At 39.8% G+C, this 21,875-nt stretch overlaps 1 protein-coding gene across 5 annotated transcripts in view; it reads left to right on the top strand.

Moving 5' to 3' along the window:
• PCYT1B (phosphate cytidylyltransferase 1B, choline) overlaps positions 1–21,875 on the top strand; it is a 130,179-nt gene that overhangs the window by 58,782 nt on the left and 49,522 nt on the right. For all 5 annotated transcript variants that reach the window (XM_041742272.1, XM_041742268.1, XM_041742267.1 and 2 more), the window contains exon 3: positions 8,342–8,458. In XM_041742272.1, the coding sequence (XP_041598206.1) occupies positions 8,342–8,458 (117 nt within the window). The remainder of the gene's footprint in view (positions 1–8,341; positions 8,459–21,875) is intronic.

The raw sequence follows: 21,875 nt of genomic DNA, 5'->3' as shown, positions 1-21,875 counted from the left end.
TTTAGACCACACTCTGATAATCATTGTTTTATTAGAGTAGTGGTCCTCTGAGCGACGTAGAATCCTCTGCATTGTTAAAGCAGACTTCACCCACAAAGTGTCTGATGGAGTAGGTCTGGGGTGGGCTGGAGAATGTGCATCTCTAACAAGTTCCCTGCTGATGCTGCCTGTCTTAGGACCTCACCGCCAGAACCACTGATGAAGAGTAACCGTTGGTAATGGTCGGAGAGAATGACAGGGAGATTATCCAAATATAATTGTTGGAACATTGTGCTGTTAGTAGAAAACAAAAAAAAATCATTGCTTTTTTGGAGCGTTTGGTAATTTTCAAGACTACTAAGCAATTACCTTTTTGTGGTGCTGTCTTGAGTGTTCCATCAAAGAGACAAAACAGACATAATTTTGGGGTTTATAATGTACTTCATGTTTATACTTATAACTGAAGTCTATCTCCTTTCACTGGCCCTATTCTATGACTTAGTACAATTGTCTACAGTATGTTTTGCAATTGTAGGTCTGCCCAAACAGGGGCTGGCATATAAATTCTAAAAGAATTTAGGATGATAAACTCTGCTCATTGCTCTTAGCTCCTGGACGTTCTCTGTGAGCCACAAGAGAAAAGAACACAGTAGAGCAATTGGAATTGTCAACTTTGATCATAGCTCAACTAGTCCAGCTGTGGAACTATGACCATGCAAGGTTTCATATATATCTGGGGACTGAGAATCACTCCTCTGTCTTCAGATAAAAGAAAAGTCCAAGTGGTTATTTCGTAGGTTCCTTTTTATTACAGCTGCCTTTTTTCTTAAAAGCTAATTCAGTTCTAATTGCCTATTTTCTTTCTCAAAGGGAGATTTGTATTGTTTCATTTCCATGGTGCGTAGAGTTTGCCAAATTCATTTTTCAAGAGCTACCTCAATGAATTTTGCCTTATTTGTGTGCACCTGTACTATACTTTTCTTTAAATATACCTTTTTTTTTTTTAATTTACGATAGTCACACAGAGAGAGAGAGGAGAGAGAGGCAGAGACATAGGCAGAGGGAAAAGCAGGCTCCATGCACCGGGAGCCTGACGTGGGATTTGATCCCGGGTCTCCAGGATCGCGGCCTGGGCCAAAGGCAGGCGCTAAACCCCTGCACCACCCAGGGATCCCTAAATATACCCTTTTTAAAGAAGAGTTATTTGAGAGAGATAGAGAGAGTGTGCACATGAGTGTGAGCAAGCACAAGTGAGAGGGGCAGAGGGAGAGGGAGTGAGAATCTGAGGCAGACTTGGTACTGAGTGCGGAGCCTGAAGTGGGACTCGATCTTTCGACCCTTAGATCACAACCTGAGCTGAAACTGCGAGTCAGACACTTAACCAGCTATGCTGCACGGGCACCCCTAAAAATACTTCTTTAAAATTTAAATTTAATGTATTTAAAAAACTAACATCAACCACTATCAGTAAATGTTGGCTATAAGTAGAAGGAAATTATAAAGTTTATATAAAGCTATAAAGTATGTATTAGATCTTTAAAGGTTAATTTTTATGTCACCCTTTTTGCAGATCAGTTGTGCACAAAACAATACTAGTTATCATAAGCAGTGGGTGTTTAGTACTAATCTCTTTTTTAAAAGAACTTATATTGAAATGTAGGTTTCTAGAAGGCACCATGAGTTAAAAGAAAGGGCAGTGATGTTTGGTTTGTACTCAAATTTCATCGTAGTTGGGTTGCATGATATTGGGTAAGCCGCTTAACCAGGCTGAGCTTCCATTGCCCCTCTATGAAATAAGGATACTAAGTCCATTCTCCTGCATACATTACAGAGCTGATGCAAAGGTTAAGTGAAAGATACGTGCTTTGTAAACCATATAGACTTTTTAAGCACTGTTTAAATGTAGGGTAATAGCCATAATCAAAAATGAATAGGGGCACCTGAGTGGCTGAGTCGGTGAAGTGTCTGCCTTCAGCTCAGGTCATGATCCTGGGGGCCTGGGATGTAGGCCCACATCGGGTTCCCTGCTCAGTGCGGAGTCTGCTTCTCCCTCTGCCCCTCCCCTCCACTCGTGTTCTATCTTTGTCTCTCAAATAAATAAGTAAAATATTTATAAAAAAAAAGAATAATCCTTTGGTGGTTGCCTGAGTCTGAAGGAATACCAAGAAACGCCAGAACACAGCCCACAAAAACGTTGAGTTTGGGTGTAATGCAGTTGGTGATTACCTCCTGTCTGGCCATGTGGCAGGTATATGTTTAACTTTTTAACTGACTGCCAAACTGCTCTCCAGAGTGATTGTATCATTTTACATTCCTACTGGCATTGTTTGAGAGTTCCGGTTGCTCTGTACCCACACCGATAATTGCTATGGTCAATATATTTTTAAATTCTTAGCCGTTCTAGGGGTATGAAGTAGTCTATCATTCTAGCTTGAATTTGCATTTCCCTGATAACTAATAATATTAAAGATCTTTTCATGAGCTTATTTGCCATCCATATATTTATTTTCTTTAGTGAAGTATCTGTTCAATTTTCTTGCCCTTTTTAAAACGAGGTATTTCTTATTATTGAGTTTTGACAGTTCTTTTGTATTCTAGATACAAGGCTTATATCAGATATATATTTTGCAAATATTTTTCTCCCTGTCTGACTTGCCTTTGTGTTTTTGTAAAAACGTCTTTTGAAGACATGAATTTGAAGTAAGGTCCTATTTATTTATTTATTTATTTATTGGCTTTATTTGTCCTTTTGGGTCCTATTCAAGAGATTTTTTTTAATAAATTTATTTTTTATTGGTGTTCAATTTACCAACAGGTTTTTAAAAAAGATTTTATTCATTCATGAGAGAGAGACACACACACACACACACAGAGGCAGAGACACAGGCAGAGGGAGAAGCAGGCTCCATGCAGGGAGCCTGACGTGGGACTCGATCCTGGAACCCCAGGATCATGCCCTGGGCTGAGGCAGCGCTAAACCGCTGAGCTACCTGGGCTGCCCTATTCAAGAATTTTTTTTTAAGATTTTATTTATTTATTCATGTGAGACACACACACAGAGAGGGAGAGGCAGAGACACAGGCAGAGGGAGAAGCAGGCTCCACGCAGGGAGCCCGACGCGGGACCCAATCCCGGGTCTCCAGGATCAGGGCCCTGGGCTGAAGGCAGTGCTAAACCACTGAGGCACCAGGGCTGCCCCTATTCAAGAAATTTTTAAAATAGATTTTACTTATTTATTTGACAGAAAGAGAGCATGAGTGGACGGGAGGGGCAGAGGGAGAGGGAGAAGCAGACTCCTCACTGCGCAGGGAGGCCAGCAGGGAGCCCAGCTCGGGGCTGGATCCCAGGACCCTGAGATCATGACCTGAGCCGAAGTCAGACATTTAACAGACTGAGCCACCGGAGTGCCCCCTATTGACAAAATTTTTGCCAAACCCACAGTCACTAAGATGAGACAGTCAGAAGAGACAGTCACTAAGTCCCGTTTTCTTGCAGGAGTTTCACAGCTTTAGTTCATACATTTAGATCTATGATCCATTTTGAGTTAGTTTTCATATATGGTGTGAGATGTGAGGCAAGCATAGCCCCCTCACCGTTTCATTTGTTTGTAAGAGCTGAATAACTTACAAAAATTTGGAGTGTAAGATCCAGGAAGTTAAATAATCCAATTTTCCCGCAGTACTATACCACAATCATTATTTGTATCCATGATTCTTAAGCAAATATTCAGCATCATTTTGATGTTATGTGTAATTAATTATATTGAAATTATTTGTAACATGGCAATCAACATGTGCTATACAGATAGGCATTTTACCAGAATATAACATTTATCTGATAAACCTTACTCTTCCATTCAGGATAAACAAGAATTTATTTGAAATACTTCTAAAAATTTGAGTCTGTGGGCAGAAAATTTATAATGCTATTGTATTCATTTTCTAGGCTGCATAACATACTGCAGTGGAATTAGTGGCTTAAAACAATGCAGATTAATTATGTCATAATTTCTGTGGGCCAGGAGCCTGGTTTAGCTGAGTCCTCTGCTCAGGCTCCCACAAGGTTGCATTTAAGGTGTCACCCAGGGATCATTTTCTCATCTGGAAGCTTGATGGTGATAGATCCGTTTCCAAGCTCACTCTGGTTGTTTCCTTGGAACCATAAGACCAAAGATCTAGCTTTTTGCTGGTTGTGAGTCAGATGCCACCCTCAGCCCCTAGGAGTCACCTGCCATTCCTGGCCATGTGGTCCTCTGACAACATGATAGCTTGCTTCTTCAAAGCCACCAAGAGAGAAAGAGTGAGTCTGCTAGCAGTATGGAATCTTAGATAGTGTACCATAATCATGGGAATGCCATCCATCATCTTTGCCATATTCAACTGGTTAGAAATAAGTCACAGGTCCCGCTCATATTTCAAAGGGCGGAGATGACACAAAGGTATGAACAGCAGGTGGCAGGGACCCCTGGAAGCCACCGTAAGGTTTTCTCCCACACGGCCATGGAAGAGCTGGGCTCCCACTTGGGATCATTGCCAACCCCCCTCCCCTCCGCAGCTGCACAGGCCAGTGGTTCCCAGCATAGATGCTCTGGAGAATGCCCAAATGCCTAAAAGGACATCTAGAAAAATCTGAAACAAAAGATTAAGTCAAATAAACATACAAGCTTAAAAAAAAGCCACACTCTTGAAACCAGTTTATTGTAGAGAATTTCAAACATACATAAAAGTAGAACCTTCATGTGTGTGTCATCTATACCTACCACCCACCAACCCATGCTGGTCTCACCCCATGCATGCCCCCATCCACTTTCCCTTCTTTACTTATTTGAAACAAAGTCTGGGGCTCCTGGGTGGCTCAGTGGTTGAACATCTGTCTTTGGCTCAGGTCATGATCCTGGGGTCCTGGGATCGAGTCTTGCATTGGGCTCCCTGCAGGGAGTCTGCTTCTCCTCTCTGCCTCTCTCTGTATCTCTCATGAATAAATAAATAAAATATTAAAAAAGAAAGTCCTGGGCTTCCTATCATTGCATCCAGAAACGTTTCTATATAAATGTCTTAAAAAACTAGTTTGGTTTTTTTTTAAGATTTTATTTATTCATGAAAGAAACATGCACACACAGGCAGAGACACAAGCAGAGAGAGAAGTAGGCTCCATGCAGGGAGCCTGATATGGGTCTTGATCATGGGATCACACCCCAGACCAAAGGCAGGCACTTAACTGCTGAGCCACCCAGGTGTCCTGAAAAAAAAAAAACCTAGTTTATTAAAAAAGACTTTATTTATTTGCAAGAGAGAGACTGCATGTGTGCATACAAGCAAGGGGGAGGGGCAGAGGGAAAGGGAGAAGCAGGCCCCCCACTGGGCAGGGAGCCCAATCTCAGGACCCTGAGATCATGACCTGAGCCTAAGGCAGATGCTTAACCAACTGAGCTACCCTTAAAAACTAGTTTTTATTTATTTATTTTAGGATTTTTAAATTTTTATTTATTCATGAGAGACAGAGGCAGAGACCTAAGCAGAAGGAGAAGCAGGCTCCCCATGGGGAGCCTGATGCAGGACTCCATCCCAGGACCCCAGGATCACGACCTGAGCCGAAGGCAGATGCTCAAGCACTAACCACCCAGGTGTCCCCAAAAACCAGTTTTTAAAAACATAACCATTATACCATTATTTTACCTAAAAATTAACAGTAATTCTTTAATATCACCAAATATTCAGTGTTCCAATTTCCAATTGTCTTATGTCTTCATTTACTGAGAGTTTAAACTTAAATCCAAATAATGTCTCTACTTTCAATATGTTGATAAGTCTTTTAAATCTCTAATCTGCAGGCCTACTTCCATTTTTCTTTGTCTTTTTTTTTCTTGAAGTACTCATTTGTGGAAGAGATTGGTTTTTGGTGGGGTTGTTTTTTTTTTTTTGGGTCCTGCACAGTTTCCCAGTCTAGAAGTTGCTGACACACTACAGTTTTAAAAAGTGAGCTTATTGCAAAATCAACTCCACAAATACTCTTCAAAGATTTACTAAATGGTCTTTTTCTCAGTAATTATGTCATCTTTCTTTACTTTTCTTTCCTCCCTGCTTCCTGAATTCATTTATCTTGATCACCTCTGAATCAATAACAAAAAGTTTTTGCAAAACTGCCATCTGCTTTCCCCTGGGATTTATATCTTAAAACAAATTTTCCTCAATTGAATTCAAATTGAATAAGAGCATTGAAACCAAGGATCCCTCATTAGACAGTTTGTTATTTCAAAGCATTTTCTATTTACCATGCCTTATTTAGAATCCAGTATAATCCTGTGAAGGCAATTCTGTTTGTTCAAAATGGTGTATAATTGGGAATAATTGCAATTCCCTATCTGACATAAAGTCTCCCGAGTTTTTTTTATTAGAGAAATTTAATTTATTAGAAACATTGTACCATCTGAATCTATTAATGTAACATTTCTTTTAATTTATATTCCAAATTAGGTTGTACTACATCAAGAAATAATCACAATTTTAAATCCATCTTAAAAATCATTCGCCAGAAGTTTGCACTGATTTCTTTTTTAAATTTATATTTATAATACCATTATAATACATGCATATACTGGAAAAAGTCAGTAAGACTCTTGCACTTATAAAAAAAAAAAACAAAACCTCAACAACTCAACAATCCTTTTCCCTACCTGTCCTAACCCCAGACCTTGCTTCCTCTAGACAGTCAGCATTTGACAATCAACTTTCTCTTTTTTTTAAAAAAAAAAAAAATTATTTATTCATGAGAGAGACACACAGAGAGAGGCAGAGACATAGGTAGAGAGAGAAGCAGGCTCCCCACAAGGAGCCCGATGTGGGATCCCAGATCCCGGGATCATGACCTGAGCCAAAGGCAGATGCTCAACCACTGAGCTACCCAGGCGTCCCAGCTTCCTTTTTAAAAAAATGTTATTTATTTATTCATGAGAGACACAGAAGAGAGGCAGAGACATAGGCAGAGGGAGAAGTAGGCTCCCTGCAGGGAGCCCAATGTGGGACTCGATCCCGGACCCTGGGATCACACCCTAAGCTGAAGACAGATTCTCAACCACTGAGCCACCCAAGAGTCCCAAAAATCAACTTTCCGAAATGTTGTGGACATCTCTCATTCGCTGTCCTTGCCTTTCTTGTTTCCTCTGCTCTTGGGGGATTATACTTTTTAATTTATTTTTATTTGGGGGGGAGAGGGGGATCATACCTTTTTAATTCTTTATCTGTAATTCTCCTGGTATTTGGGAGGAAGTGGAGATAAATGTATATATGCTCAGTTTCCATATTTAGCTTTCAGTTTGCTAGTTCCTTCATTGATAGTCCAGAAATGGTGTCAGAGTTGGCGCCTAGGGATGCCTGGGTGGCTCAGCGGTTGAGTGTCTGCCTTTGGCTCAGGGTGTGATCCTAGAGTCCCGGGATCGAGTCCCACATCGGGTTTCTTGCAGGAAGCCTGCTTCTCCCTCTGCCTGTGTCTCTGCCTCTCTCTCTGTGTGTCTCTCATGAATGAATGAGAGAATGAATGAGCCAGCCCCTCTGGCTCCCAGGGGGCCATGGTGAGTGTATCCCTCTTGTCATGGGATGGCACTTCCCAGAGCACCAGATGGCCCTGTGAGAACGTCACAGGCCTCCTCTCTCGACCTTTCTCCCAGAAGGATTATAGAGTTGGCCGCAGGCCTGCAACACTGAGGACCACCCCGACATGTAACTTTGCACCCGACTCTTCTGTCTTTGGGGCACGTGCCCCCCCCCATCTTTAATGGTGCCACAGAGGCCAGGGCGTGACCTCTGCGGTGGTGCTGGTTCGACAGCTGGCCCTCCTGAGGGAAAGAAGCCCAGGCCTGTAGCATTTGCCGGTTTCTGGGGTGTAAATAGGACCAAAGCGGATTCCAGGCGCCGCTGTGCCCTGGCGTCGGGAGGAGAGCAGGCGCCCTGGGGAGCGGCCTGCCCAGTCAGGAATGCGGCCCTTTGCCTTTCCATCCGGCTCTTCGCTCTCTCCCGGCCCGAGGCTCCCGGGCCGACCGTGCCAACCCTGCGGCTCTGCCGGCCCAGGCCCCTGAGGCGCGGCGCTGGGTGAGGCGAGCTCCGTGGCGCCGCGCGTTTGTCTCTGCTGCTGCCTTGAAATGTGCGTTCTGGGGCGGGGGGGGGGGGGGTCTTAATTCTCTGTTTCTACTCTGGCTTCGTCAGAAGAACCTCCTTGTAAAAGTAATTTCGCGCACGCGTGAGAGACCGCTGGCACATAGCCATGGTGTTTGACCCAGGGCAGCTTCCTGCCACCGAGGACGGAGCGACCAGGTCACTGGGCTTCCTTCCTCCGCAGTCCCGCTGATGCCACTCTGTTTCTTCCACAGTTGACAGGCCCGTCAGAGTGTACGCGGATGGAATATTTGACCTCTTCCATTCCGGTCACGCAAGGGCACTCATGCAAGCAAAAACACTGTTTCCCAACAGCTACTTGTTGGTTGGAGGTAAGAACTGCATTTTCTCTTTGTCTAGAAAATTCCCGGATGATGCGCTTTCTGGAAAGGACCCCTCTCAGAGTCCCATTATTAAAATCTCACAGGGTTGTTACTCCCACTGCTCACCTGTTGCCGCCTGGAATGGAATGTGACATCCAAAAAGCCATAGGGGATTCCGTCATGGGATTATACGCACCGATTCCCAGAGAGAGACGGGCCAGTAATGCCACCAAGGGCAACGGCTTCATGTTTTCCGTTAATGCCTTTCTTCTTGTGATTGAGGCATGATCACATTTGTGTTTCTAAAATTTTCTGGAGGGTTAGGAGAAAAACGATATTATTTTGATTTCAAGTCCTAGAGAGCTGAGGAGCTTAAGGATGATTAAGGGCAAACGAGGTCATTGTCTATTCCCTCTGTGTGGCCCACGGCACTTAGGCTGTTGCTGCGCTAACCTAAAGTAGTGGCTCACAATGACCCTAATTAATGGGGCTTACGAGTGTGTGTTAAAGAAAGGGAGATTTATATCCCTGGGTAATTTTGGTTCACGGTGAAGGAAATGGCTTACTTCATACGCTTGTGGAGGAAGGGTGGTTAGATGCAGACAGAAATTTTCATCCTCCGGAAGGTCTACGGATTTCAATGTAGGTAGATAGTACCTGTGTAGGGAGACCTGTATCTGGCCTCTGTAGCTTCTGGAAGCACCGTAGCCCTTCGTCGTGATCAGTTTTTGTGCCATTAGGTGAACTAGGCACTGTCAACCCTTAAACCTTTACTGTGAGGAAAAAGCTGCTGGTAAGAGACCATGTCTCAATTTTTACAATATTTTGTTATGTTCTGTGAGTTTAAGACTACTTTTTGGATAATTGAGAGGCACCTTTCTACAGATTTTACTGAGGATGGTGACTGCATGGTTAATTGAATGGAGTTCTTTCCAGAAGAAAGAGATGATAAAAGGCAATGATTACTGGACACATCACGCAGACGGAACCCAAGGCAGGCAGAAAACCCAACTGTTGTCCATTTCTTTTTATCTTGAGTGGAAAACCATTTCTGAAAGGAGCACTACCACCTGGAGTGTGGACTGAGCTGCTGAGGCCCTGGGGAGACCGCTGCAGTGTTTTGGTGACCCAAGTTTGGAGGTGGTTTGATGTGGGTCACACTTAGGAACACTCGCCATGGCTCTGAGTGATTACATTAAAGGTGGTACCGGGGGCATGGCATTGGAGCTCAGTGACCATGAGTGGCATTGCTGTGGCAAATGTGTTTTGATAAAATTGCAGACAAGAGAAAGTACAGTCTTCCTTCGAGGTATGTAGTAGTTACCTTCCTCTAAAATCCAGCGTCTCACAGCTATTCCAGAAATACTATGTGATTAGATGTAAAACAAAGTTAGGTTCTAGACTAAAATGATTTAGGGGATCCCTGGGTGGCGCAGCGGTTTGGTGCCTGCCTTTGGCTCAGGGTGTGATCCTGGAGACCCGGGATCGAGTCCCACATCGGGCTCCCGGTGCATGGAGCCTGCTTCTCCCTCTGCCTGTGTCTCTGCCTCTCTCTCTCTCTCTTTGACTATCATAAATAAATAAAAAAATTTAAAAAAAAAGAATTAGACTAAAATGATTTAAAACAATTGTGCAGGTGTGCTATGGCAAAAATCCTGCATATTGTGGCAAAAAAATCTCCAATGAAGCTGCCCCCGTACCTTGAAAGATGTTTAGCATCATTGGCACCCTTCCCACTAAGTGCTAGTAGCTGCTTCCACTCAGTGTGACAACTAAAGATGCCCCACAAATTTCCAGAAATGCTTCCTAGGGGATAATGAGGCCCCTGTCAAAAACCATTGTTTTAGATTAAGAGTTTTCAAACTTTGATCCCCACAATCCCTAAAAAGAATTTCGAAATAACTGTATATACCTTTTTTCAATTTTTTAGGTTGACACCTCAAATTTTGTATTCTGTAAAAGATGTACTTTCTTTAATATTATAAATATTGACATTTTAAAAATTCAGTATACTTTTTAAGGGAAGTTTTATGTTCACAGCAGAACTGAGGAAAAAATGCAGAGAATTCCCATACACCCAAACATACACAGCCCCCCTCATCATCAACATCCCCCACCAGAGTGATACATTGGTTACAGTCCATGAGCCTGCACTGACACGTCATCACCACCCAGGAGTCCATACTTTATGCTAGACTTTGCTCTCACTGTTGCACATTCTGTGTGTGGGTTTTGGCAAATGTATAATGCCATGTGTCCACTATTGTAATATTGTACAAAATTAATTTTACTGCCTTAAAAATTCTCTGCACTCTGCCTATTCATCCACCTCTCCTCCAGCCCATGGCAACCACTTAGCTTCTTTACCATCTCTATAGTTTTTTTTACAGAATGCTCCATTTAATGGAAATTTTATAGTACGTGCGTACCTTTTTCAGATTGGCTTTTTCGCTTAGTAATACTTATTCAAGGCTCCTCCATACTTTTCATGGCTTGCTAGTTCACTTTGTAGTCTTGGTATATCAGACTGGATGGACCACGGTTCATCCATTTCTTACTGAAGGACACCTGGGTGCTCCCAAGATTTGGCAATTATGAATAAAGTTGCTATAAACATCCATGTGCAAATTTTTATGTGGACATAGGTTTTTCAACTCCTTTGGGACCAACTAAGGAGCATGATTGCTGGATTGTATGTTAAGAGTATGTTAAGTTCTGAGGCTTCTGGGTGGCTCAGTCAGTTAAGCGTCCGACTCTTGGTTTTGCCTCAGGTCATGATCTCAGGGTGGTGAGATTGAGCCCCGAGTTGGGCTCCGTGATCAGCGCAGAGTTTGCTTGAGGCTGTCTACCTTTCCCTTCCACTTGCATGTGTATGCGCTTGCTCTCTCTCTCTCTCTCTCAAATAAATAAATAAATAAATAAATAAAAATAAAATCTTTATAAAAAGAGTATGTTTTGTACAAAACTACCAAATACATAAATAAATAAATAAAATATTTATAAAGAGTATGTTTTGTATGAAACTGCCAAACTGTTCCACAAGTGGCTGTACCACCTTGCATTTCCTGTAGCCGTGCATGAGAATTCCTTTTTTAAAAATTTAATTAATTTATTTATTCATGAGAGACACAGGGTGAGAGAAAAGGAGAGACACAGGCAGAAGGAGAACCAGGCTCCATGCAGGGAGCCTGACGAGCATGAGAGTTCCTGATGTTCCATATCCTCACTGGCATTTGGTGCTGTCAGTATTTTGCATTTTGGCTTTTGTAATAGGTATACAGTGGTATTTCATTGTTCTCTTATTTTGCAATTCTCTGGTGACATAAGCTGTTGAACATTTTTTCATATGCTTACTTGCCATCTCTGTATCATCTTTGGTGAGGTATGTGTTCAGATCTTTTGTCATTTTTTAAATCTGTTTGTTCATTTTCTTATTGTTGGGCTTTAAGTGTTCCTTGTATAGTTCGGATGTTCTCATAACAGCCCTTTATCTCTTCTATCTTTTTCAAGTATTTTTGCCCAGCCAATGGTTTGTCTTCTCATTTCCTTGACATTGCCTTTCACAGAGCCACAGTTATTAATTTTAACTCAGTACAGTTTATCGATTGTGTCTTTGATGGTCTGTGTGTTGTATCTAAAAATCACTGCCTACCTACCCAAGGTCATCTAGGTTTTCTCCTAGGAGTTTTATACTTCTGTGTTTTACATTTAAACCTATGGTCCATTTTGAGTTAATTTTTGTGAAGAGTATAAGATTTGTGTCTAGAGTAAATATTTTTTCTGCATGTGGATGTCCAGGTTTTTTTTAAACATCATTTGTTGAATAGACTGTTTTTGCTATATTGTCTTGTCTGTGCTCCTTTGTGAGAGATCAGTTGACTATATTTGTGTGAGTCTATTTCCAGACTCTCTTTTCTGTTCCATTGATCTGTTTGTCCATTCTTTTACCAGTTCTATACCTTCTTGATTACTTTAGCTTTATAGTAAGTACTGAAGTTGGGTAGTGTGAGTCTTCAAGTTTGTCAACTTCTCCAATATTAATTTGGCTGTTCTGAGTCTTTTGCCTCTCCATATAAACTTGAGCATCAGTTTATCAATAGCCACAAAATAAGTTGCTGATGTTTTTATTGGAATTGCATTGAATCTATAGATGCATTGACATCTTGACAATACTGAGCTTTCCTGTTCATAAGCATAGAATATTTCTCCATTTATTATGTTCTTCGATATCTTTCATCAGAGTTTTGTAGTTTTCTTCATATAGGTCTTGTACATATTTTGTTAGATTTATGCCTAAGTATTTCATTTTGGGAAGGGGAAGTGCTAGCATAAACAGTAACACATTTTTAATTTCAAAACTCACTTGTTCATTGCTAGTATGTAGGAAGGTGATTGACTTTTATGTAACAAACTTGTATATCCTGCAACCTTGCTATAGTTGATTATTAGTTCTAGGGGATTTTTTTTTGGTAAATTCTTCCAAATTTTCTACATAGGTGGTCATGTCATCTGTGAACAAAAACAGTTGTATTTCTTCCTTATCAGTTTGTATACTTTTTATTTCCTTTTCTTGGCTTATTGCACTAGCTAGGATTTCCAGTATAATGTTGAAAAGCAGTGGCAAGAGGGGATATTGTTGTCTTGTTCCTGATCTTAGTGGGAAAACTTCAACTTTCTCTCCAGTGTGATGGTAGCTGTAGGGGTTTTTGTAGATAGTGTTTATCAAGTTGACTAAGTTCCTCTCTATTCCATTTTCTGAGAGTATTTATCATGAAGGAGTATTGGATTTTATCAAATGCCTTTTCTGCATCTATTGATGAGATCTTGTGATTTTCCTCTTTACCTTGTTGATGTGATGGATTACATTAATTGATTTTCAAATGTTGAACCAGCCTTGCATACCTGAGATAAATCCCACTTGGTCATGGTATATAATTCTTTTTATACATTGATAAGTTTGATGTATGAATATTTTATTGAAGAGTTTTGCATCCATGTTCATGAGAGAACTTGGTCTGAGTTTTTTTCTTACAATGTCTTTTTTTTTATTTTGGTATTAAGGTAATGCTGGCCTCATAGAATGAATTAGGAGGTATTCCTTCTGCTTCTGTCTTCCGGAAGAGATTGTAGAGAATTGGTATAGTTTCTTCCTTAAATGTTTGGTAGAATTCACCAGTGAACTCATCTGGGCCTGATGTTTTCTCTTTTAATAGAAGGCTATTAGATATTGATTCAATTTCTTTAGTAGACATAGGCCTATTCAGATTGTCTATGTTTTCTAGTGTAAGTTTTGACAGCTTGTGTCTTTCATGGAATTGGTCCATTTTGTGTAAGTTACCAAATTATGGAGTTGCTCATAATGTTCCTTATTATCCTTTTTATGTCCCTGAGATCACAATAATGTCCCCTCTTAAATGTCCTATATTAATAATTTGCATATTTTCTCTTTTTTTTTCTTAGCTTAACTAGAGGCTTATAAATTTTATTGATCTTTTTAAAGAATCAGCTTTTGGGTTCATTGATTTTTTTTTTCTCTATTGGATTCTTATTTTCAATTTCATTAGTTTCTCTTCTGATTTTTTAAATATTTTATTTATTTATTCATGAGAGACACAGACTGAGAGAGAGGCAGAGACACAGGCAGAGGGAGAAGCAGGCTCCATGCAGGGAGCCCGACGTGGGACCCGATCCTGGGACCCGATCCTGGGACCCCAGGATCACACCCCGGACTGAAGGCAGGCACCAAACCGCCGAGCCACCTAGGGATCCCCTCTCTTCTGATTTTTATTATTTCTTCTGCTGACTCTGGGTTTAATTTGCTCTTCTTTTTCTAGTTTTCTAAGGTGGAAGCTTAGATTATTGACTTGAGATATTTAGACTTTTTAGATTTTCTTTTATTTTTCCAATATATGCATTTAATGCTACAAATCTCCCATTAAGCTGTTTTCCCTGCATTTCAGACATTTTGATAAGCTGTATTTTTATTTTAATTTACTTTAAAATATTTAAATATTTCTGTTGAAATTTTTTTTTTACTGATGTGTTATTTAGAAGTATGTTGCTTAATCTCCAAGTATTTGGGGATTTTCCAGGTATCTTTCTGTTTTCGGTTCCTAGTTTAATTCTCTTGCAGTCTGAGAACAGACATCGTATGATTTCTATTCTTCTAAATGTGTTATGGTCTGTTTTATGGCCCAGAATGTTGTCTGTCTTGGTGAATGCTTTATCTGAGCTTGAGAAAGTTGTGTGTTCTGCTGTGGTTGGATAAACTAGTCAGTAGATGTCAATTATATCCAGCTGACTGATGGTGCTGTTGAGTTCATCTATGTCCTTGTTCATTTTTTGTCTGCTAGGTGTTAAAGCTTCCAATTCTTATACTGGATTTATCTATTTCTCTTGCAGTTCGGTCAGTTTTTGCATCGTATATTTTGATTCTCCGTTTTTAGGCACATATACATACATCAAGGATTGCTATGTCTTCGTGGAGTATTGACCCTTTTATAATTATGTAATGCCCCTCTATTCTTGATAACTTTCCTTGTTCTAGAGTCTACTCTCTCTGAAATTAATGTACCTGCTTCCGTTCTAAATCCCTTTTAATGTATATATGTTTACATATTTAAAGTGGGTTTTTTGTAGACAGCATACAGTTGGGTCTTGTTTTTTGATCCACAATCTCTGTCATATAATTGATTAAATCTAGACCATATGTGTTCCAAGTGATTATTGATATAGTTGGTTTAATATATACCATTTTTTTTCTGTTGCCTTTGTGTTTTGTGCCTACTCATATCTTTCACACTTTTTTTTACCTTTTGTGGTTTTAATTTAGCATTTTATATGATTCCATTCCCCCCTCCCTTTCTTAGCATATATACTTTTTTTTTCACTTTTTTAGTGGTTGCCTAAGAGTTCATAATATACATTCTAAACTAATCCAAGTCCACTTTCAAACAACACTATACTAGTACTGCAAGTATCTTATAAAAACAAAATATTTCTTTTTTTTTTAATTTTTATTTATTTATGATAGTCACAGAGAGAGAGAGAGAGAGAGGCAGAGACACAGGCGGAGGAAGAAGCAGGCTCCATGCACCGGGAGCCCGATGTGGGATTCGATCCCGGGTCTCCAGGATCGCGCCCTGGGCCAAAGGCAGGCGCCAAACCGCTGCGCCACCCAGGGATCCCTTAAAAACAAAATATTTCTTATTCCTCCCTCCTACCCCTTGTATCATTGTGGTCATTCATTCATAATTGAATATATTGTTGCTGTTACTATTTTGAACAAACTGTTCATCTGTTAGATGAATTAAGAATAAGAGAAATAAAATGTTTTTTCTTATCTTACTCATTCTTGAATGCTTCTCCTTTCTTTATATAGATTTGAATTTCTGACCCATCATTTTCCTTCTCCCTAAAAAAACCTTTTTTTTAAAGAAGAAAATTTAAAAATATTTCTTGCAAGGCACATCTACTGGAAAGAAATTCTCTCATTTTTTGTTTGTTGGTTGAGGTCTTTATTCTTCCTTTTTGAAGGATAATTTACAGGGTACAGTAATCTAGGTTGGTAGGGGTTTTTTTCCTCTCAACACTATTTCCCTCCATTCTCTTCTTTCTCACATTGTTTCTGTGGAGACATCCATTGTATTTTTTTATCCTTGCTCCTCTATAGATAAGCTGCTTTTATCCTCTGGATTCTCCTGAAATTTTTTTCCTTTGGGATTTTTCCTTTTTTAGTATTCTCTAACATTTAAATGTGATGAATGGGATTTTATGATTTGTGGATGAATATATTATTGCTAGAATGAGACAGGGTTTAATATAGATTTTATTCCTATTTTTCCTTATTATAGATATAAGCGCCAAATATTTTGTTTACACAAAAAAATATTTAGATGGAAATGGAAGTTTGTTATAGTGAAATAGAAGTTTCTTATAGTTATAAGCCACTCAGTCTTTGAACTCTTGAGTTATTTGCCATGTATCACAAAAATAATTTATTGTTGTCAACAAAATAATTTTAATGGTCTATCAAGTGGCAGTTTATTAAGGTCCTCTTTTCCAATTTGATGCAAGTAATAGTTTAGAAATGACTTGACCTGCAAGAAGATTTGTTTCCAAGCTGTTAGAATCATTTGCTTGCTTTCTTTCTGGGAGGTATAACAAAAAGGCTTCACCAAGGCTTACCAAATGATTCCTAATTGTAATCCTTACTCTTTCACTTGAAAGCAAATTGCTTAAGCAGAAATACTTAGAAAGGGTTGGGGAAATAAAAATATTGGTAATTTCATTATACCTTTGTCAATCCAATAATTTTTGATAAAATGGTTTTATCATTTTCTTAAAACTTTAAAAAAAATGAAATCTTAGGGCTGCCATTTTTGCTTACTAACTCTGCAGAATATACCACCTAACCTAATTGGCAAAGGTAGTCCTCGCTGTCAAATCTGCTAAAAAACCTGGAGAAAAAGTCTTTCCAATTCAAATATGTTAATGTATTTCAGGAAACCTTATAAAAACCGCTGAGAAATACATTATAGAATGCATTGTATGAAATAGAATGAGTCAAGATTAAAGTTATGTAGCTGTAATATAATAAGTTACAAACAAGACAATAAATCATTATTCTTAATTTATAGTAATGCAATATAAATTATAGGTAAAATAGTACCATATTTATAAGGAGAGGCATATAATAAAAGAACATGTTATTTCTTCTCTAAATATTGATTGGGGTGTGTGTGTGTGTGTGTGTGTGTGTGTGTGTGTGTTAAACTCTGGTGTTTGGGGATCCCTGGGTGGCTCAGTGGTTTGGTGCCTGCCTTCGGCTCAGGGCATGATCCTGGAGTCCCGGGATCGAGTCCCACATCGGGCTCCCTGCATGGAGCCTGCTTCTTTCTCTGCCTGCCTCTCTCTCTCTCTCTCTCTCTGTTTCATGAATAAATAAATAAAATCTTAAAAAAATAAACTCTGGTCTTTGGCTTTTGGGGAAAATTAAATAAAATATAAAAATCAGAAATGACTCACTTATCTTTATTAGATACCATGGGTATGCTTCCCCTGTGTATTTAATAATAGAAAAGGGAATATACTACTAAAAAAATAATTTGGCAGTAGATATTTTGTGTTAGGAGATAGAAAATAATACACATTTTAGAAGAGGAAATAGGATAAGGATTATCTATAAATAGAGTTTTATAGTGTGATATAAAATACATTTTAATTTCTTTTTAAAATGATGCATATGAAATCTGAAAAAAAGATGTAAATGTTTTATCCACGTTTTTATTCCAGTGTATTTTGAGAAAATTGATAATTCTAGAAAATATTCCAAGTTACATTTCTAGGATGCAGTGGTATCCGCCTATACAGCTTTGCCGTATTGAGATGATTTTAAAGTGAATAGCTGGGGAAAATGCTTACTCTTAGCCAAAAGAGAAAATGCATTTCTAGGATTCAATATGAGTATTGAGAATAGCTGGAAAAATGCTTACCCTTAACTACATGAAAAAGCCATTTTTAGCATTCAATATTTCTTTCCATTGCTCCTTTTGCTTTGAATTCCTGGGCCTTATCCCTCAAGATCCTTGTGTCCTTTGACAATAGGTGGGAGAATGAAAAGGCACAGTTGTTAGGCAACAATTTGCATTATTCCCCACTCTACCGTAATTGGTTTGCAACACCTGGCTTTACCTATAACAGAAATGTTTGTAAGACAGGAGGCTCTTAGAGGTGTATGGTGTTTGCAGTAGTCATTAAGCAAGATTTCCCTTTGGTTTGGCCTGAAGCCTTAACCCCCTGCCCTTGCAGTGCAGCACAGTAAGATTTGGATGATGTCTTTCTTTTGCATAGTGGAGTAAGGGTAATTTTGGACAAAGAGGCTTTCTCTGGACCATTAATTTTAGGAAAGGGTACCTTTGGAATTTCAGGATCTGGAAAATGAGTCCTTTAAAGCTTCTTGTGTTTGGATCGATTCTCTCTCTCTCTCTCTCTCTCTCTCTCTCTCTCTCTCTCTCTCTCCCCTCTCTCATAAATAAATAAAAATCTTAGAGAGAGAGAGAGAGATCACAAGCAGGGGGAAGGGCAGAGGGAGAAGCAGACTCTCCACTGAGCAGGGATCCTGAGGCAGGGCTTGATCCCCAGACCCCAGGACCATGACCCAAGCCGAAGGCAGATACCCAACTGGCTGAGCCACCCAGGTGCCCTCCCCCCTTTTTTTGAAACTTAAATTCAGTTCGCCAATACATAGTACATCATTAGTTTTAGATATAGTGTCTGATAATTTATCAGTTGCATATAACATCTAGTGCTCATCGTATCATGTGCCCTCTTAATGTCCACTACCCAATTACCCCACCTCCCTACCTACGTCTCCTCCAGCAACCCCCCAGTTTGTTTTCTTTAGTTAAGAGTCTCTCATGGTTTTTTCCCCCTCTCTGATAACTTCTCATTCAGTTTCCCCTCCCTTCCCCAATGATCCTTTGCACTGTTTCTTATATTCCACATATGAGTGAAACCACATGATAATTGTCTTTCTCTGACTGACTTATTTCACTCAGCTTATTAATACCCTCCGGTTCCATCCATGTCAATGTAAATGGTAAATATTCATCCTTTCTGATGGCTGAGTAAGATTCCATTGTGTATATATACCACATCTTCTTTATCCATTCATCTGTTGATGGACACCTTGGTTCTTTCCACAGTTTGGCTATTGTGAACACTGCTGCTATGAACATTGGGGTGCAGGTGCCCCTTTGGATCTTGGATATCTCTTGAAAAGTCTTGGTGTATCCCCAGGAGTATGTGTGCCCTAATTCAAAGACCATTACCTTTAGACTATCTTTCTTGAGTATCACAAACCACTTTTAATGGCAGACAGTTCTATGCTGAGGAAAATTAGGGAGTCCTTCACAAGTCAGTATTCTATGTTGTTGGTTGAAAGATTGGCTCTTGCAATGATATGAGTAGTTAGCAAATAAAATTCTTATGATGAACTGAAAGAACTTGCCACATTAATTGTGGGGCCCCATATGACTACAGATAGGTTTGCTGTAGGAGTTTCCTTGGGTGAGCAAGAGCTTCACTCATGAAACCACTCTGGTCAGGGCAAGTGCACAGAAATTTGCTTGGCATAATACTTGGTATTTGGTAGAAATAATTGATTCAAAGACCAGAAACTGTGATAAGTGGAAGTACTATGGTCTGCTTCTCCGCCTTGGGCAAAAACCGACACAAAATGCCATGGTTTTGTACTCTGATTATAGTATCTACATTTCTAATTTTTAAGCATTATGACCAGTAATAATTTAAAAACTCATTTATGTAAGCTTACCTCGTTGGCATTATTTTAGTGAATTGAAACTACCAATTGTAAAACTCTTTTTTCTTTCTTTTTAATTTAAAAGCTAATGTCATTTGACAAGAAACAACAGGTATTGGCGAGGATGTGGAGAAAGGGGAAGCCTCTTACACTGTTGGTGGGAGTGTAAACTGGTGCAGCCACTCTGAAAAACAGTATGGAGTTTCCTCAGAAAGTTAAAAATACAACTATCCTATGATCCAGCAATTGCACTACTAGGTTTTTACTCAAAGGGTCCAAAAATACTAATTCAAATGAACACATGCACCCCAATGTTTATAGCAGCATGATCTACAATAGCCAAATTATGGAAACAGCCCAAGTGTCCATCAACTGATGAATGGATAAAGAAGATATGGTGTATATATACACACAATGGAATATTCCTCAGCCAGAAGAATGAAATCTTGCCATTTGCAATGACATGGATGGAGCTAGAGAGTATTATGCTAATGAAATGAGTCAGTGAAAAGCAAATACCATATGATCTCACTAATATGTGGAATTTAAGAAACAAACAATTGAGCAAAGGTGGGGGAAGAGACAAACCAAAAACAGACTCTTAACTCTAGAGAATGCACTGCTGGTTGCCAGAGGGGAGGTGGATGGGGGGGGGGATGGAGGAAACAGGTGAAGGGGATTAAGGAGGCCATTTGTGATGAGCACCTGGTGATACATGAAAGAGTGGAATCACTATATTGTACACCTAAAACTGATATTGCGCTGCATGTGAACTAACTGAAATTTGAATAAAAACTTAAAAAATAATAACATAAAAACTTAATATCATTTAAAAACAAGTCAATAAGTTAACATTTATATTAGATTTTTTTCCCCTAAAATCTTTTTTAGGGCCATGAGTCACTAAATACCTACTTCCGACTCTCCAGAGGGGAATAAAAAATAACTACAATAAATGTAATACTACTTCTACTATAGTAGACATAAATATTACCCCATAAACTTGGGTTTATGCTCTCTAGTATTAAATATTCTGCTAGGACTCCATTTTGCCTGACTGATGAGAAACTGAGTCTCAGTCCTTGTTGGGCTATCTTCACCTCCACAGAGTCAGACAAGATTTCCAAATCATTGACAGAAATAAGAGGGGTTTCCAGTCTTGATCCCAGCACCACTGAGCCTGTGCGAAGTGAAGCACCTGCAGTCTGTGCTCACATGGAACCCCAGTGCCCAGGGTTCCATGTCATCAGTCCTCGAGGCTCTGTCACTGGCCCTGCTGCTAATGGGATCCTCAGACCTTTGGCCTCTTCCTCATTTGGAGGAGTTTTCTCTCTTATTCCTTATAGAATTCTTCTAATGGGTTTTGGCTAGGAGAAAACAGCAGCCAGGAAGGCAGGTTGTGTACGGCTTCTGTGGGGGAATTTGTATCAAGAGGCTGGGCACCTGCTTAGCATGGGGGCAGGGAAAAGACAGCCCACAACACAATGAATATCCCCAGTGATAGTTTTACACTACTATTAACAAATGGCAAATGTTAGTGAGCATTACTCTCTCCTCAGATGATCAATTTGATTATCAAAATTTTGCAACATGTTTTAAAGACAGATGACCGAATCTTAAGAGACTTTGAGTAATTTCCCCAGTCTTTAGTAGCTGAGCGGGGATTAGAACCCAAGTCTGTTTGGTTCCAAAGTTCATCCCTTATATTCCATTTTCTCTCCTGCTGAGTACTGGTAGTATTTCATTTTGAACATAGTGAGCTGCCAGGATAGGTTAGCTACAGTTTGAGCTCCCAGATAACTCAGTGAACTCATCCATGGAACACCATCGCTCAGAGTTCCCCCATCTGGTTGTCAGAGTGCATTTGCCAAGACTCAAGAACAACAGTGCTGCTTTGGGCGTAATTAATGTTTAGACAATAACCGGTCGGCATGTTCAGCTGTTTCTTGAGGTCACTCCTGGGATATGAAAATAGGACCCCAGATTGGCATAAACAGGATGTTTGTTTTCTTTATTCTCTGTCAGGAGGCCATTATTTCGGTCATCTAGAAGTTATACCAAATTGCTCAGGTGCAGGTTCAGAAGGGGAAAGGATATGGCTAG

The sequence above is a fragment of the Vulpes lagopus genome, chromosome X (assembly GCF_018345385.1).
Source record: "Vulpes lagopus strain Blue_001 chromosome X, ASM1834538v1, whole genome shotgun sequence".
NCBI lineage: Eukaryota > Metazoa > Chordata > Mammalia > Carnivora > Canidae > Vulpes > Vulpes lagopus.
This window is presented reverse-complemented; position numbering and strand designations above follow the sequence as displayed.